Source organism: Nyctereutes procyonoides, unplaced genomic scaffold (genome assembly GCF_905146905.1).
Source record: "Nyctereutes procyonoides isolate TBG_1078 unplaced genomic scaffold, NYPRO_anot_genome, whole genome shotgun sequence".
In the NCBI taxonomy this organism is placed as follows: domain Eukaryota; kingdom Metazoa; phylum Chordata; class Mammalia; order Carnivora; family Canidae; genus Nyctereutes; species Nyctereutes procyonoides.
This window is the reverse complement of record NW_026575044.1, coordinates 17,995,761-18,013,518: the sequence shown is the minus strand read 5'-3', so window position 1 is coordinate 18,013,518 and position 17,758 is coordinate 17,995,761. Positions and strand designations below refer to the sequence as shown.

The 17,758-nt window shown below is 43.3% G+C and overlaps 1 protein-coding gene across 1 annotated transcript in view; it reads right to left on the bottom strand.

Moving 5' to 3' along the window:
• PSTPIP2 (proline-serine-threonine phosphatase interacting protein 2) overlaps positions 1–17,758 on the bottom strand; it is a 67,537-nt gene that overhangs the window by 22,811 nt on the left and 26,968 nt on the right. The window contains exons 2-4 of the mRNA XM_055324569.1: positions 5,542–5,642; positions 1,988–2,065; positions 773–807 (exon numbers count right to left, since the gene is read on the bottom strand). Of these exons, the coding sequence (XP_055180544.1) occupies positions 773–807; positions 1,988–2,065; positions 5,542–5,642 (214 nt within the window). The remainder of the gene's footprint in view (positions 1–772; positions 808–1,987; positions 2,066–5,541; positions 5,643–17,758) is intronic.

Genomic DNA, 17,758 nt, shown 5'->3' with positions numbered 1-17,758 from the left:
TTTGGCTCAGATCATGATCCCAGGGTCCTGGGATCAAGCCCTACAAACGGCTCCCTGCTCAGTGAGGAACCTGCTCCTCCCTCCCTTCTGCCCCTCCACCTGCTTGTGTTTTCTCTCTCTCTCTCTTTCTCTCTGTCAAATAGATAAATAAAATCTTTAAAAAACAAAAAAAATTATAAATGCATGGAAGAAAGTCTAGAGAGAGATATATACCAAACTGCTAGCATGAAAACATTGATGTTTTCATTTCAAAACTGATCTTAAAACATAGGCTCTGCCCTCACTCCATAGACTCGGAACCACTGCCATGGTATCATCCTATTTATTTATATGAATAGAGATATTTATATATAGGTTTAATTGCATAAAAAACATCTGGAGTCATTCACCAATAGATTCACTAAGTCACCAATAACTGCTTATCAGTGGGAAGTGAAAGTTCAGATGTTTACTATCTCCTTGATAGTTAGTTGTCTAAGGCGGAGGAGGAGAAGAACTGGACAGGTCCTTGAAGACCAAAGTGCCAGCATCTTGCCCTGGATTCCAAGTGTGAGAACCATTGCTCTAAGTGAGTCAAATGCACATCATGATGCGAAGGTATGGAAGATGGCTTCTGCTCATCTCAACTCTGCAGAGCTACTTGTCACCTTGGGAGCTGCTCTAATTTTTTTCTTTACCCAATCTGGGACTGCTGTTCAAATTAAAACCTACCATTTACCATTGACAACAGACAGATCCAGCACTTGCAAATACAGTTTAGAGAATCACTTACGCTGCTTAAAGACTTCCAGGGCCCGCTTCAGGGTGCTAAAAAAACAAGCACATATATCATTTCAGTTCTGGAAACTGGCTGTACAGTCTTATTATAATACCACCGCATGCTTCTCTCTGCCCGCATCTCACAGCCTGTAGACTCATCTTCGCCCATGAGCTTGGGAGGACAGCAAAGGATCAAGACTTTTGCAGCTCACTGTCTCCTCTTTCTTCCTCTCTCAATTCCAAGGCACGGGCATTATAAATTCTCCACTGTCCACTGGGGTAGAGCAAAATGCTAAACTTCCTTACGCTTCATTTCCCCCAGTGGTATAAAAGGAGTTATGGTCCCTTTCTCATAAGAATACTGGTCCTTCTTTAAAGTATGATCATTAGAAATGTAGGTACAAGCCAATAAAGGAAGGGTTCAAAGCATGGCTCCTGATCACCTTCTTTGTCATTCATTCATCAATCAAAGCAGAATGCAGGTCAGTGTGTAATGTGATTAGGACTGCAGAGGCCTGCAAAAGTCTACCCCAAATTATTTCTCCCAAGCCTCCCTCAATATGCTTACTTCAGAGAAGGAATCTAGAAATTTCCATATGAGTAGGATGGGCTATGGAATTTGTGAGGTCCACTGCAAAATGAAAACGTGGGGCCCCTTGTTTATAAATCAGAATTTCAAAATGGGGATGGCAAAGAGCATCAAACCTATTAGGAAGCTCTTCGAAGCGTGGGCTCCTGTATGACTGCCCACGAAGCCAGCCCTGCAGATGAGAGAGAGGGAGTCCTAAGGCCATTTCTGTATCAGTGAGTGATAGTAGAATATATAATTGTACAGAAACCTCACATCAGTTGCGAGAAGTATAAAATGGTTCAAAGACTCTCTCTCAGAATTGTCACAAACAAGTGTGCGTGCATGTGAGTATGTGTGCATAAGTCCCTCTATTAAATGCCTAGTATAAAATTATATATAGTATAATACTCCCTATGAAAAAGTATATGTAGAAAAAGACTTCAATTAAAATCTAGAAAGTTTTACTCATGGTTTGTGGCTTCACAGTCCATTTGAGACTTGTATTTTTCACAACTGAGAATAAGGGAGAAAAAAAAACTATGAAAAACTGTTTCATCCAACACACTTCACCCCACTGGCCAGCTCTGCCTGCTGAAGCGATGGGGGCTCCTGGCACCGTTGATCAACCTGGAACCTGGAAAGAAGCGTGGCACCTACTTGATCTCCGACTGTCCACAGGGCTTCTTCCTAGAGAGGTTGAGAAGGTCTTTGCCATATTTCTCTTCAATTGATGCCCTGAGGGGAACAGAAGAGAGAGCTCTGAGTCCTTGTTGGGGCTGATTCTCAGTTAAAACACATGGCACTCCCCTTGAGGGCAAAACTACTCCTCTGATGGGAGAAGCTCAGATATAACACCATTCTCTAGATTCAAAACTCCCTCTACCTGACAGGAAGAATTGTGAGAAGACCAGCAGCCTTCAACTCTAAGTCACCAGTATGGGCATCATGGCAAAACTAAATATGGCCCCCTGACCAGCACAGGCTAACACATTACAGACTGACTATTCAAAACTATGACCCAAGGATTTATTTACCAAAAAAAAAAATATATATATATATATATAAAATATATATGTATATATATACATATACATATATAAACATATGTATATGTGTGTGTGTGTATATATATGTATATATATACACACACACATAGAGTAAGAGATATTTCCATTAAATGCTACACTCCTGAGGCCCACCCCTCCTCCCATGTTTTCAAAGAGTGTCCTCTTTACCATCCTATATGGAGTGCCTCATTCATGGTCAATTCAAATACAAGAGGGAAATTTCAGAATATAAACTCTGCAGTTGGCAAGTTTCACAAAAACAACTGACTGTGCCTGGGTATAGCATGGTCTGTCTAAAGCACCAAGCATCCCCATTCCCCACCACTATGATGTCCCAGGTATGGTAGCAGGTATACTGTGGCCCAGTTTTCCCAGGTGTGATGCCAGACCTATCCTTTCTTAGCTGTCTGACCTTAGGCAAGTTTTATAACTTTGCTGAACCTCAGTTTCTTCAACTGTAAAATAAGGATGATAAAACTCCTCCACAGGGTTATTAGGAGAACTAATGAGATAATATGTACAAAATATATGGAAGCTTACATGGGTATCCGGCAAGCCTTCAATAATTGGCAGCTATTAATATAATCTCATTTAATCGCCCCTTAGCTACTGACTGCAAGATGATCATCCTCATTTTTCTAGTCCTCGTTTCCTGCTCCTATCGGTAGCTCAGTATGTCAGCTGGCCCAACCTGGGGTTCAAGGGATGAGAGAGCCCATGGGCTTGAGGTACCAGTGACAAAACAGGTTCATTTCATTATTAACCAGTAGAAGACCTCAGACTGGAATGTTCTGTAGAATTCTTCCGAAAGGGAAGAAGGGGGGAGGGAGGAAAAGGGGAGAGAAAGAGGGGAGGGGAAAAGGGGATGAGTGGGGAGGGGGGGAGGAAGAGGGGAGGGAGGGGGAGGAGAGGGGTGGGAATTTGACCTGGACTTTGAAGGATGGAGAGAACATCCGGGTGACGAAATGATGGAGTAAAGATGTCGAGGCGGAGACCCTGAAAGCATACTAATAAACTCTGGTGGGAACAGAGAGAGTAGGTGTACTGAGTGAGAATTATGAAATAGAAAGTAAAGGGTGGGAAAGAACACCTGTGTGCAAGGGCCAAGCATATCCTCCCAGAAAGTTTCATCCCTTGCCCTTCTGGCCAGCACTGATAAGTCACAAACACAGGGTCTGTGTCTGTGATGCCTCTGGAGCTGTCACTTTCTAGATTCCTAAGGTAAGTTAATCATTCAACTTCATTCAAAAAAGTACTCTTCCAGGGTGCCCGGGTGGCTCAGTCAGTTAAGCACCCCCTCTTGGTTTTGGCTCAGGTCGTGATTGCAGGATGGTGAGGTTGAGCCCTGTGTCAGGCTGCACACTCAGCTGGGAATCTGCTTGAGAGTCTCTCTCCGTCTCCCTCTGCCCTTCCCCATGCTTGCACGCGCGCGCGCTCTCTCTCTCTCTCAAATAAAATAAATAAAAACATTTTAAAAACTGCTCTTCCATGCAAAGAAAACATAAATAACACCTCATGCAGTCAACGTGAGTCAAAGAGAAATTTTTGAAGGGATGCTGAACTCCAATGCTATGTTGACAGAGATGCTGCAACAAAGATGGTGGCACGAGGCAAGTGCTCCATATACAATTAGCATTTAGCTGCTCAGATGTTCCTGGTGACTGGCATCATCATGCCTTTCCAGCTGACAGAAGGGTAAACTAGGTGAATTTTCAACTTACTGAAGGATGGTTACTGTTTTGTTATTTACTTGTGTTACAGTGAGTCATCCAGGACTTACTGGGGACCAATCATTGGAGAGCACATACTGAGCCAGAGCCCGGGCTCCAGCCAGACAGATACGAGAAAGACAGCATTCCAGAGCAGCATGGGACACTACGTTTGTGCGTGGTTAGCCACCTAATCACAAAATATTTACAAATTTATGAAATTTTATAAATGTTTGTGTATTGTATCTAGTGAACTCAAAACAGTAATATATGACAGACCGCTGTTACCTTTGCCCTTGTGTTTGCAGGTTTTGCCCCCAGCCTGTCCAAACCCCAAATAGGCCAGGGTGCTGCCTGGAATTTATAGCAGCTCAGAGAAATAATGTTCAAGACCCAAGGAGAACGGGTCAGCAATATGAGACCCTGGTCCAGACTCAGCAGACCAGGTCCCAGACACCATGCTCAGGAAAGGCTAGGCTCCCAAAACCTGATGAGGGCTGTGCTCCTTCATGGGAGTCATCTCTGCATGGGACACAGGGGAGGAGTGCGTGCTCCCTTCATGACAGCAGCCTCCTCCGAGCAGAAAGGAAGCCCAGAGACCAGGCAGGCCACCGGATCCAGGGCCTCGGACCCCCACACCCAGGGCATGTGTGTCTGACACTCTGACCTCATGCAGCAGATTCTTCCCCAAAATCGGACAACATGGGACTGGTTTCTTTTGCTATAAAACTCCTGGAGTGGGATCCCTGGGTGGCTCAGTGGTTGGGTGCCTGCCTTCAGCTCAGGTCGTGATCCCAGGATCCGGGATTGAGTCCCACATCGGGGTCCCTGCGGGGAGCCTGCTTCTCCCTCTGCCCATGTCTCTGCCTCTCTCTGTATGTCTATGTCTCTCATGAATAAATAAATAAATATTAACAGTAAAATAAAACTCCTGGAGAAAAGTGACCATATACTAAAAACATAAGTATTTAATAATTTGGGGGTGGCTGGGTGGCTCAGTTTTCGGCGGGGTGTCTGCTTCTCCCTTTCCCTCTGCCTCTCCCCCTGCTTATGCTCGCTCTCTCTCTCTCTCTCTCTCTCAAATAAATAAATAAAATCTTTTAAAAATATATTTAATAATTTTTAATTTCCATATATTTTCCTTTATTGACTCGTCTTCCATGATCTCCCCCTCCCGTGAGGTCGTCAGTGTTCTGCATATCACCCCACTTCACATTTTACTCTATTTCATTTGCCGTTTCATTTATAAACCTCATCTCTCAAGCTCATTCCTAAGGCCTTTAGGACACACCTACCATTTACACCGTGGGTATCATTCCATAACCCAGAGCAGAGGGCCTATGAACCCCGAAAAAGAAACAGAAAGTTGTAAATTGTTCCTGTGGGTGGGAGTGTTTCGGCTTCCCCTCCACCTTCGAGGAAGGACAGCAAGTACCTTTCTTTTAAAAAGTCTTCAAACTCTTTGCAGTTCTTGCGGCCATTGTTCAGGTGCTGGATGATGCAGTCGTAGCCCGCGGTGCTGAGGATGTCCGAGCTCTGGGGACAGAGGACATGGTGTCAGAGCAGAGGCAGCGATGACCACCCCGAGCCTGAAGGGGGCACAGGGCAGAGCACAGGGGGAAGCCGGAACTGGGAAGTTTCTGAAGTGCTTCACCAACCAGACAGTTGTGACCAAAGAGAACAAAATAGAAGAAGTCAGAGTGCATGCGGCCATGGGAAAATTGTCAAAGTTATGAAATGGGAGGGCCATGAAACAGGAAGTAACAGGACATGGAGAGTACATGGATGAGGGAGCTGGCCAGGCCCCGTCCCGCTGTGGGCCCCCCAACCCTGGGTATGGGGTCAGACCAGGGCAGGGTGCAGGAACTCCCACTTCATGGAGGCCTCCTCCCAACACAGGGCCGCCCTAACCAGGGCGACACGGTTTTCCCTCTGTCCTTAGATTTGCCACAGAGCTGGACACCGACGCCTCTTCCCACAGCCAACAAGCCTGGTCTGAGGATCGAGGGTGGAGGGTATCCCTGTAAAGGGCAGGCAGCTCTGAGCCAGAAGCCAGGCCCCAGGAGTGGAAAGGAGGATCGCTTCCCACTAGGAAACACAAAGGGGAACCAGTGTGATCCATCACATGGTCGCTGGTTGACCCCAATTTGGGGGGAAAGGGGAGCAGAAGGAGAATAGGATTTTTTTTTCATTTTAAATTAGCAATTTATACTTATTTTATCCTACTGTGCTGCTCTGAGGTTGTAGGAAGCGATCTAAGTCCCACAAGCAGTTGCCCCAGAGGCAGTACATTTTTTAAATCAAAGTCCCTCCACTCCTCAAACCGACAAATCAGGGCCTAAAGAACATCCCCTAAAGTGTCCCCTAATGAGGCTGGTTCTGGGTTTCTACCTCCAAATGCATACAATAGGCTGCCTGTTTCAGACTCCAGTTCCTTAAGGCAGTTGGTGAAGCTGCACTGGATTGTGCCCTGGGGAGCTCTGAACACACCCACCCCCAGCCCAGCCCAGGCCACCACCCCTTCCCAGCCCCCAGCCAGCTCAGGGAGGTACCACCTTGCTGTTGGGGGGTCCTGGGAGACTCTTGAAGACACCTCTCTACTCAGCCCTGGGCATGGGAGAAACAGAATTTCTCTCTTCCTTTTGCTGCCACTTGCGTGGCCTGGCCTCCAAGACAGGGTCCCAGAGAGATCCAGCAGGACCAAGGCTCAAAGCTGATTTCAACACGGCATTTAGAAACCTAACTGGCTGTAACTCACACTGCATTTTTAAAGATGGATTATTATCGGCATAGTCAATTTTACACACGGGCACATAATTCAATCTAAGTAAGAAATACCTCTAATTCTATGAGTTCTGGTTGTTGCCCCAGCACAGATTTAGGTCTCAAGAAGCCTAAAGAAACAGCCACCAAAGCTTCATTTCTCTTCTGTCTCAGCCAGGTTGGCTTCTGTCACCTGCAATGCAACGCTCAGCAGCAACCCTAAGATAGTATTTACATTATCCCCTCCTGAATCCAAATTCAGTCCCTCGGCCCCTGAGTATTCTGGAAGCCTCCTCTGAGTAGCCCTGATACCCCTGCCCTGGCCTCTCGGAGCACCCAGCTTCTGAATTTGCTGTTTGGAATCCACCACATGTGAAACTTTGCTGTCCCAATGTTACGGCAAGTTCCTGCAGCTTCTTCCAAGTCTTGGGCCACACTTGCACACACATTCACATACAACCAAAACATCTAGCTTCATATGATGCACCCCAAAGGTTTACAGTAAAATTCTGCAGGGTGAAAATACCTCTTGTGTTCCACCCAGACACATCCAAGGAGAAGCAAAAAAAACAGACTCCAGGGGCCCCTGGGTGGCCTAGTGGTTGAGTGTCTGCCTTTGGCTCAGATCGTGATCCCGGGATCCTGGGATCAAGTCCTGCATTAGGCTCCCTGCGTGGAGCCTGCTTCTCTCTCTGCCTGTGTCGCTGCCTCTCTCTGTGTCTCTCATAAATAAATAAATAAATAAATAAATAAATAAATAAATAAATAAATAAATAAATAAATAAAATCTTTTTTTTAAAAAAGCCACTTCAAAAAAAAAATAAAAAATAAAAATAAAAAGCCACTTCATAAAAAGACACTTCCTAGGGGTACCTGGATGGCTCTGTCGGTTGAGCGTCTGACTCTTGGTTTCAGCTCAGGTCATGATCTCAGGGTTGTGGGATGGAGGCTCGTATGGGGCTCCGTGCTCAGTGGGAGTCTACTTGAGATTCTCACCCTCTCCCTTTGGCTTCCCCCCACTCACTCTCTGACTCTAAAATAAATAAATAAAGCTTAAAAAAAAAGACACTTCATAAAAGATATTCTATTGGCCAAAATGTTCATGAAAAATTCCTTATGGGCAGCCCAGGTCGCTCAGCAGTTTAGCACTGCCTTCAGCCCAGGGCGTGATCCTGGAGACCTGGGATCGAGTCCCACGTTGGGCTCCCTGCATGGCATCTGCTTCTACCTCTGCCTGTGTCCCTGCTTCTCTCTCTCTCTCTCTCTATGTCTCTCATGAATAAATAAATAAAATCTTTAAAAAAAAAAAAAAGAAAGAAAAACTGCTTACCTTCTAGGGAAATTCAAATTAAAGTCACAGTAATATTGACTCCGTGCCCACTAGAACAGCTAAAATTAAAAGGTCAGCATTTGAATGTAGGCAGGAATGCTGAACTACCAGAACTCTCATGCATTGCTGATTGGAGTAGAAAAATGGTACATTTTGAAAAATGGCGATTTCTCAAGAAGATAAACATACACATACCCTATGAGCCAGAGTTCCACCCTTAAGTGTTTACCCAAGTGAAATGAAAACGTATGTCCACAAAATGACTTGCACGAGAATGTTTACATAAAGTTCATAGGAGTGAACAGGAGAATGTTCACAGGAGTGTTAGACACAATGACTCAAAACTATATACAACCCAAATGTCTAACAACTGATGAATGGTAAACAATTTGTGGTATGTTCATACAGTGGGATACTATTCAGCAATAAAAAGACAGAACTACTGACTCATGAAAACCCATGGATGGATCTCAAAGACACTATGCCAGTGGAAAATGCCAGATACAAAAAGTATTCGCTGTGCAGTCTCATTCACATGGCATTTTAGGACAGGCAGGCAGTCCTAGGACTTATTTCTATGGGAAAATAAATAACAGTGACTACCTGAGCCAGGAGAGAAACTGAGGGTGGAGTGGGAAGGGCCCTTCAGGGAACCCATGTGACCCGCATTCCTATCAAGATCTTCCTAGAGAGATGTGGGTTGTACAGGTGTATGCAGTTTTCAAAACTCACTGACCTGAGCATTTTCTTATGTAGATTACTCCTCAATAAAATCAAAAGGCCAAAAAAAAAAAAAGGATAAGGATTCAGAGGGAGAATGGGTGGGAGATAGTCAGTAGAAGGAATACTGACTAAGCCCTGGAAGTGGACCTAGCCTTGAAGTCCCGGCTGAGGCAGGGGGACAATAAAGAAGGGAGAGTAGATCCAAGCACCCAACAAACCTCCTCAAAACCCAGAACGTAAGGCTTCATAATGCTCAAATTATAAAGAGGTAAACACCATTCAAGTTCCACCCAATGGGTTAGTACTTTAACCACAGAAGCCCTTCAATTTTTTTAAGACAAAAAATTTGTCAGATCCAGCAGTGAGCACACGTATGCCACATCAGCAGGCATGAGAACCAAAGAACAGTAATAACAGTCTGGTTGGCCTGCCTGTGGGCTGCCTGGTGGAGGGTAACTCCACTGTCCACAGCCCCCCAGCCCAGATCTAACACTCTGGTCTGCTTTCACTCACTCAGTCCAGGCACATGCAGGACTCCTTCCCACCCAGAGCTGAGCCCTGGGCTGCAGGGGCCTCTGAGAACTTATTTCCAGGCTCCTTTTCCATCATGTGGCTTCCATACATGAGACCTAATTATTAATATTAATTCACAATAATCCATATGGGCTGATAAGGTGAGCTGGAACCATGTGGGTAAAAGAGATGGAAAGGCATGAAGGCAGAGGGGAAGCAAAGAGCACCTGCGGCCTCCGATGCGAACATCTGAGTGACAGGTGCTGCGCCAGAGCGTCCCCACGTCTGGCTGTGTGTGGCACCCCCTCACCACCCTCTCGGGTGTCTGTCTCACACAGTTTCTCCAGGTGGGGCTCCCAGGACCACCCGCACCAGAACCTGCCAGGCAGCCCCCACCACCACCACCCCCGGGTCCCACCCAGACCTCCTGGTCCTGAGCTCAATGCTGTTTGAGAACTGCCGCACAGAAATGACAAAAGACAAATGAGCCACAAGGGTCCTGCGCAGAGGAGCTGAACATGGAGAAAAGCAGGACCTGCCCGGGAAGCTAGAGACCTGGCAGCCTGGGGTGGCAGGACCAAGGCTGCGGAACCAGCGCGGAGAGAGGGCAGGAAAATACTCCGCGCTTCATTTTGAAACCTCCCATTTTGAGTAAAAGATGCAAATTGGCATTGACGCCTCCTAGGAGCCAGAGTCCGCGAATGGGGCGGGGGTGCCGACTTGGCCTTCAGTACAAGAGCTGCCCTTGGTCCCCGACCTGGGCATAGACGCACACGGGCTGCTCTTTGCAGGACAGGGTCACAGCCCGGTTGGTAAAACGGAGCTAGTTTCCCGTTTTACAGCTGGAGAGAATAAGACACTAGGAAGTGAGAGTCTCCTTATCACTGCCTCCAACCACAATGCAAGATTTTAACCCTTAACCCACAATAATATCCAAATCTCTCTCACTCATTAAGAGCTGTCCCGCCACAGCAGATTCAGGATAAAGACCAAGGTTTTCCTCCTACCTCCCTGTGCTCTCAACCTGGACCTTGCTTTACTACTCACCTTCCCATCTCTTTTACCCAAAGAGGTAAAACCAAATGATTCCAGCTCACCTCATCAGCTAATACGGATTAATTATTGTGAATTAATATCAATAATTAGGTCTAATATACATTGAATTCTGGCTGCATTCCAAATAGCAAATGACTATTATGTGTGGAATGTCCTGTTTAATTCTCATAACCATCCTATGACACAGGTATTGTTGTTATGTTCATTTATAGGACAAAACTGAGAGTCCAAGTCTCTATTCATAAACCACTTAGCCACACAGCTTTTCTTCCTGGGGGACAAGAATCATAGCTAACTTTCTGTCAGTCCACTTCACAGCAACTCTAAAGATTTTTTTTTTTTTTTAAGTAATCTCTAGGTATGCCTGGGTGGCTCAGGAGTTGAGTGCCTGCCTTCAGCTCAGGGCGTGACCCTGGAGTCCCAGGATCAAGTCCCACATTGGGCTCCCTGCATGGGGCTTGCTTCTTCCTCTGCCTGTGTCTCTGCCTCTCTCTGTGTGTCTCTCATGAATAAATAAATAAAACCTTTAAAAATAAAAAATAAATAAATAAATAATCTCTACACGCAACGTGGGGCTGCAATTTACAACCCCCAGTGGGGGACTCCATGGACAGGCACCCTGCTCCCACCCAGCAATTCTTTTTTTAAATTTTTTTTTATTTATTTATGATAGTCACACACACACACACAGAGAGAGAGAGAGACAGGCAGAGACACAGGCAGAGGGAGAAGCAGGCTCCACGCACCGGGAGCCCGACGCGGGATTCGATCCCGGGTCTCCAGGATCGCGCCCTGGGCCAAAGGCAGGCGCTAAACCGCTGCGCCACCCAGGGATCCCCCACCTAGCAATTCTACATGGACACACCCAGGCTTTAATGCCACACTTGGGTTTGAGTTCAAATCCTACTGCACCAGCTATGTAACCTTGACCTAAGAACTGTCTCCCTTCGTGCTAATTTACAAGGCCGTAAAATAGGGAATATTGTAAGGATTAAGTAAGATACTATGCTTTAGAGTTTCTCAAGTGCTTCATAAACTGACGGAATGAAGAGAGACATGTTTGAATTTCTCAAGACCAGGCCACATGAACAAAAAAAAAGCCTATGTATTTGGACCCATGTGAACTTTTTCATTGAAAGCAGACAACAGTGAAATAAACGTAGCCTGTTAGCTATTCAAAATTAAGTATGTCATCATCAGAGGTGGAAGCTGGAAAGGTGTCAGAGAGACCTCAACAAGGGATAATGGAAATTGCCATTTTCATCCATGTGTTCCTAAAACCTAAAGTCAAAATTATATCATGCTTGTGTCTTTAAGGTTTCTCTTAAGCCATAATGGGGGACTCTGAAGGCAAGAATGGACCCCACCCCAGTTCCCACTCCAGCTGTGCTGTGCAAGCCTACAAGGTCCCCCCCACACACACCTCCTCCAATTTTCAGTCACACATCCCTAGCTCTATCTGACCTGGATCCATTTTTACATACTGAAATGTCCCTCCTATAAGTCAGCAGGTCAATTAAAAAGGCAACTCTGACTCAACTGAAAATACATTTGAAAGTAACTGTGTGGGGTTCCTGGCTGGCTCAGTTGGTTAAGTGTATGCCTTTGGCTCAGGTCATGATCCCAGGCTTCTGGGATGGAGCCCCAAGTCAGGCTCCCCATTCAGTAGGGAGTCTGTTCCTCCTCCCTTCACCCCAACTTCCATGCTTTTTCTCTCTTGCTCCCTCTCTCTCAAATAAATAAATAAAATCGAAAGGAAGGAAGGAAGGAAGGAAGGAAGGAAGGAAGGAAGGAAGAAGGAAGAAAGAAAGGAAAGAAAGAAAGAAAGAAAGAAAGAAAGAAAGAAAGAAAGAAAGAAAGAAAGAGTGTGATGCCAAATCTCTGCATCAGGAAAAAAAAAAAAAAGATTGGAAAGATGTGCACCAAAATGTTCAAAGCAATTTTCTTCTGGGGGTCTGGGTGGCTCAGTTGGTTAAACACCTGACTCGGTTTCGGCTCAGGTCATGATTTCAGGATTGTGGGATCCAGCCCCATGTCGCACTTCACACTCAGTGAGGAGGAGTCTGCTTGAGATTCTCTCTATACTTCTCCCTCTGTGCATCCCCCCATTCTCTCTTTCTTTCTCTCAAATAAATAAATAAAATGTTTAATAAGGGAAAAAAAGGAGAGCAAATCTATTTTTACCACATTTCTGTATTTTCTAAACTTTCTATAAAATATTTATATCACATTTATAATCTGAAGTCTTTTTCTCTACCTCCATCCCTTAAATAAGGTGGCAAGATCTGTTTTGTTTTTTTTTTTTTTTTTTTTGAGGTCTTGTTTCTCTCCCATGTGTTCCCAGGCCCCAGTAAAATAACAAATGAGATCCATAACAACAATAGAAGGTAGGGAAGGGCTCCAAGAGGTAGCTGGAAATTTGTAGGAATTTCTGTCCTATGAAAAGCTAATGGGGCCAGATGGGCAGAGAATGGAAGCCAGTATTCCCACCCATGTAAAACAGAAAAAATTCCACAAACTTTCCCAGCAAAGCCCTAGGAAACCCTCAAGCTCAGATCAGCAAGGGCTGAAACTGAAGCAACCATGGAAAATCAGCTGGGTTTTTGAAAGCCATGGGAACCCAGCCAGTGCCCTGCCCTGCTCTGAACACAAGCAGAGCAGCTGATTCTGACTTTTGTGCCAAAGCCACAACTGGTGAGGACTCCACCCAGCAGCAGGCTCCTAGCGAGGACATGAAGACCAGAACAGCAATGGGCTACTGTCCCTAGACACCCTCAGGGCTTCCACGGTAAAAATTGAAAGAAAAAAAAGGTTATACAAAGCTCTAAAGTCCTATAAATGTCCTTCACCTCCACACCCTTCCCACTCTCTCAGACAGGCAAAAAGTATCAGAAACTGCCATTATTTCTAGACGATACAAGTATCTAGTTGGAAAACCCTCTATTTTATTAAATGAAAATCTAGGAACTGAATTATTTCTTTTAAAGCATTAGCTTTTGTATATGTCAACAATAACCACTTAAGAACATAACTTGAAACAAAATCCTATTCACATAGGAACAAAACATATAAAATACCTAGGAATAAGTCTTTTTGAAGGAAGACTATAAAACACTACCAAAAAAAAAAAAGATAAAATTCACAGTATGTCTAGAAATACACCCTAGTCCGAGATGGAAAATCTAATATTGGAAAGATTCCATTCTCCTCAAGTAAATCTATAAAGTTAAAATAATTTCAGTCAAAATCAAGATCTTAATGGGATTTTTCTTTAAATTTAACTTCATTCCAAAGCCCACCTAAAAAGAACAGATGAATGAAAGTAGCCTAGAAAATGTTAAAAAGATAAGTAATGAGTAAGGACTTACCCTACCATATGAGAAACAGTATAAAGTAACAAAAAAAAAATTTAAGTGTGGTACTGACATTGAGAATTGATAATCCAGTAAATAAAATACAAACAACAGTCCAGAAATGGTTTTAGATACACAGGAGATTTAATATATGATAAGGGAAGCATTTGAAACCAGAAAGCAAAGGATGGCTTATTCAATAAGTGTTATTGTGACAATGACTCCATTTTGCCAAAAACTAAATATAGAGCCCTTTCTAACATCATACTCTAAAATAAATACCTGATTAAGTAATGGTCTAAGCATGGAATTCATAAATATGTAAGAAGAAAGTATAGAATATATATATTTTTTAATATTGAGGTAACAGATATCTCTAGACTGTTAACTTAGAAGACATTTTTAAAAAAGACCAAATTAACCTATTCTGATAATACAACTTAAAAAAATTGACCCCATTTCAGATAGAAAGTTTAAACAGGTAGATTTCCATAGAAGAAATAGAAAGTAATGAAGGAGCAGAAAAAAGCAACAGAACTGGATGTTTTCATAGGAGAATGGAATTCCACCAAGCCATCAGGGAAAAAAAAGTATTCCTAAGGTCCAAAATTGATTCGAAATGAGAGAAAATGTACTAATTCACCTTGTAAAGCAAGTATAACATAATACTTAAACTTAATGGTTATAGACCAACATCACTTATAAACAGTAATCAAATTATTCTAAATAAAATATTAGCAAAAATAGGGACACCTGAGTGGTCAGGCAGTTGAGCATCCAACTCTTGGTTTTAGCTCAGGCCAAGATCTCAGGGTCATGGGATCGCCACCCGCAAGCTCAGCGGGGAGTCTGCTTGAGATTATCTCCCTCTCTGCCCCTCCCCCTCCCCTTTTCCTGAGCCTCGCTCTCTCTCAAATAAATAAATAAATAAATAAATAAATAAATAAAAAAATCTTCAGGGATCCCTGAGTGGCGCAGCGGTTTAGCGCCTGCCTTTGGCCCAGGGTGCGATCCTGGAGACCCAGGATCGAATCCCACATCGGGCTCCCGGTGCATGGAGCCTGCTTCTCCCTCTGCCTGTGTCTCTGCCTCTCTCTCTCTCTCTCTCTCTCTCTCTCTCTGTGACTATCATAAATAAATAAATAAATAAATTTTAAAAATTTAAAAATAATAATAATAATAAATCTTCATAAGATATTAGCAAAAATAATCCAATGCCACATTAAAGAGAGAATGTAATATGACTAAGTGGGATTTATTCCAGGAATGCAGAATTGGTTTAGTATTAGGAAATGTATTAACCTAATAAAACATTGTAGTAAATCTAGACAGAAAAATCATGATTTTGTCCATAGATGCCTGTGGTAGGCTGAATAATAGACCCCAAAGACCCCAGGTCTTAATCCCTGGACTCCATGAATTTTATCATCTATGGAAAACAAGTCTGTTCCTATGATTACATTAATATTGAAATGGGGGAGATTATCCAGGATTATTAGGGTGTACCCTAAGTGTAATCACAAATGTTCTCCTAAGAGGGAATAGAGGGAGATTTGACATCACAGAGGAAAGACCAGATGACCACGGAGGTAAGATTGGAGTGATATGTCACAGGCCAAAAAATGCCAGGAGCCACCAGAAGCTGGGAAAGAAAAGCAACACGTTCTTCCCGACAAGAAAGAGTATGGCCCTTCCGACACCTTGATTTCATCTTAGTGATGCTGATTTGGGACTTTTGACTTCCAGAACTGTGAAAGAATACATCTCTACTTGCAGATGATATAATACAAATGGAAAGATATTCATTGTTTTTGGATAGGATGGCTCACAGTCCTTAAAATGCCCATTCTTAGTTAATTTATAATTGTAATGCTATCCCAATGAAAATGCCAACAAATTTTTTCGTATGTGGTTAAACAAAGTTCATATGGAAATCATAAAACTGCAAAAATGGCCAAGAAAATACTAGAAGGAAAAGTTCTGAAGCGAAGCTCGCCCTACCAGGTAGTTAAACATATAAAGCCTCCATAATTAACACACTATGAGGCTAGTGCATAAACAAACAGACCAGTGGAATAGAATATAAAGTCCAGAAATAGAAGCAAGTACACATGGAAATATAATATATGCTAAAGCTAGTATCTCACATCATTGGGGCAAAAATGGACTTTTTCATAAGTGGTGCTGGGACAACTGTTAGCCATTTAAAAAATGATAAAAATAGATCCAAACATCACACTGTACACAAGAATAATTAAAAATGGATCAGAGATCTCAAAGTAAAAACATGAAACTGGCTGGCAAGTACTAGAAGTAAACACTCCAAAAGGTTTTCTAACTATCACATAAAATCCAAATGCAATGGAATAAAAAGCTTATACATCTGACCACCTAAGAATAAACTTTTTCATAGCAAAAAATAATAATCAACAACATAAAACTGACAGAGGTAAAATACTTGCAATAAAATCACAGCCAAAGGGCTAATATCCCTAATATATAAATAATTCTTTAAAATTGATGGAAAAGGATGGAGTGCCTGGGTGGCACAGTTGGCTAAACGTCTAACTTGGTTTTGGCCCAGGTGGTGATCTCAGGGTCGTGGGATTGAGCCCTGTGTGGGGATCCACACTCAGAGCAGAATCTGCTTGAGGTTCTTTCTCTCTCCCTCTACCCCTCCCTCTTGTGCTCTCTCTCTCTCTAAAATAAATAAATAACTCTCTAAAATAAAATAAAAGGAAAGAAAAATGAACCAGAAAATGGGCAAGAAATACGGAACAGATGATTTATTATATGTGTATGCATTCCTTAAATATATAGAAAAATATACAACCTCAGCTATAAAAAAGAGAAATTTAAATGAAAACAACTTCAGGGATCCCTGGGTGGCGCAGCGGTTTAGTTCCTGCCTTTGGCCCAGGGCACGATCCTGGAGACCCGGATCGAATCCCACATCGGGCTCCCGGTGCATGGAGCCTGCTTCTCCCTCTGCCTATGTCTCTGCCTCTCTCTATCTCTCTCTCTCTCTGTGTGTGTGACTATCATAAATAAATAAAAATTTAAAAAAAAAGAAGGATATTTAAAAAAAAAAAAAAGAAAACTTCACCCATCAGAATGACAAAATTAATAAGCAGGAAACATAGTTAGTTGACAAGACTGTGGGAACAGTTGCTTTCACACGTTGCTGGTGAGAACGAAAATCAGTTCAAACTCTAGGAGAGGGAATTCAGCAAAATCTAACCAAATCACATGTGTGTTTATGTGATTTGATCCACCTATCCTACGTCTAGGAATTTACCCTGAAGACACACCTCCAACAAAACCAAAGCTCATACATGCACAGGTTATTCAATGAAGTGCTGTCTGCAATTACAAAATTTCATAAACAACCCAAATGTTCATACATAGGAGAGTGGCTGAAAAACGGTGGTACATCCACACAATCAAGTTCTATGCACCTATAAAAAATAATGAGAACTATCACTGAGAAACTGATACAGAGTGGCTTCCAGCCTATATATATATTTTTTAAAGATTTTAATTTTTTTTATTTATTTATGATAGTCATACAGTGAGAGAGAGAGAGAGAGAGAGAGAGAGAGAGAGAGGCAGAGACATAGGCAGAGGGAGAAGCAGGCTCCATGCACTGGGAGCCTGACGTGGGATTCGATCCCAGGTCTCCAGGATCATGCCCTGGGCCAAAGGCAGGCGCCAAACCGCTGCACCACCCAGGGATCCCCAGCCTATATTTTTTAAAGTGAAGAAAGCAAAGGGCAAGAGGGTTGCTGCAGTGTGGTCACAAAGTCTGGAGACACAGGCAAATACTACATAATAAATGATTCATTGTTATTACATTACAAAGTGATGACATCATATGGTATGCTGAACATGTTGTCTTTGATTGGCAATGCATA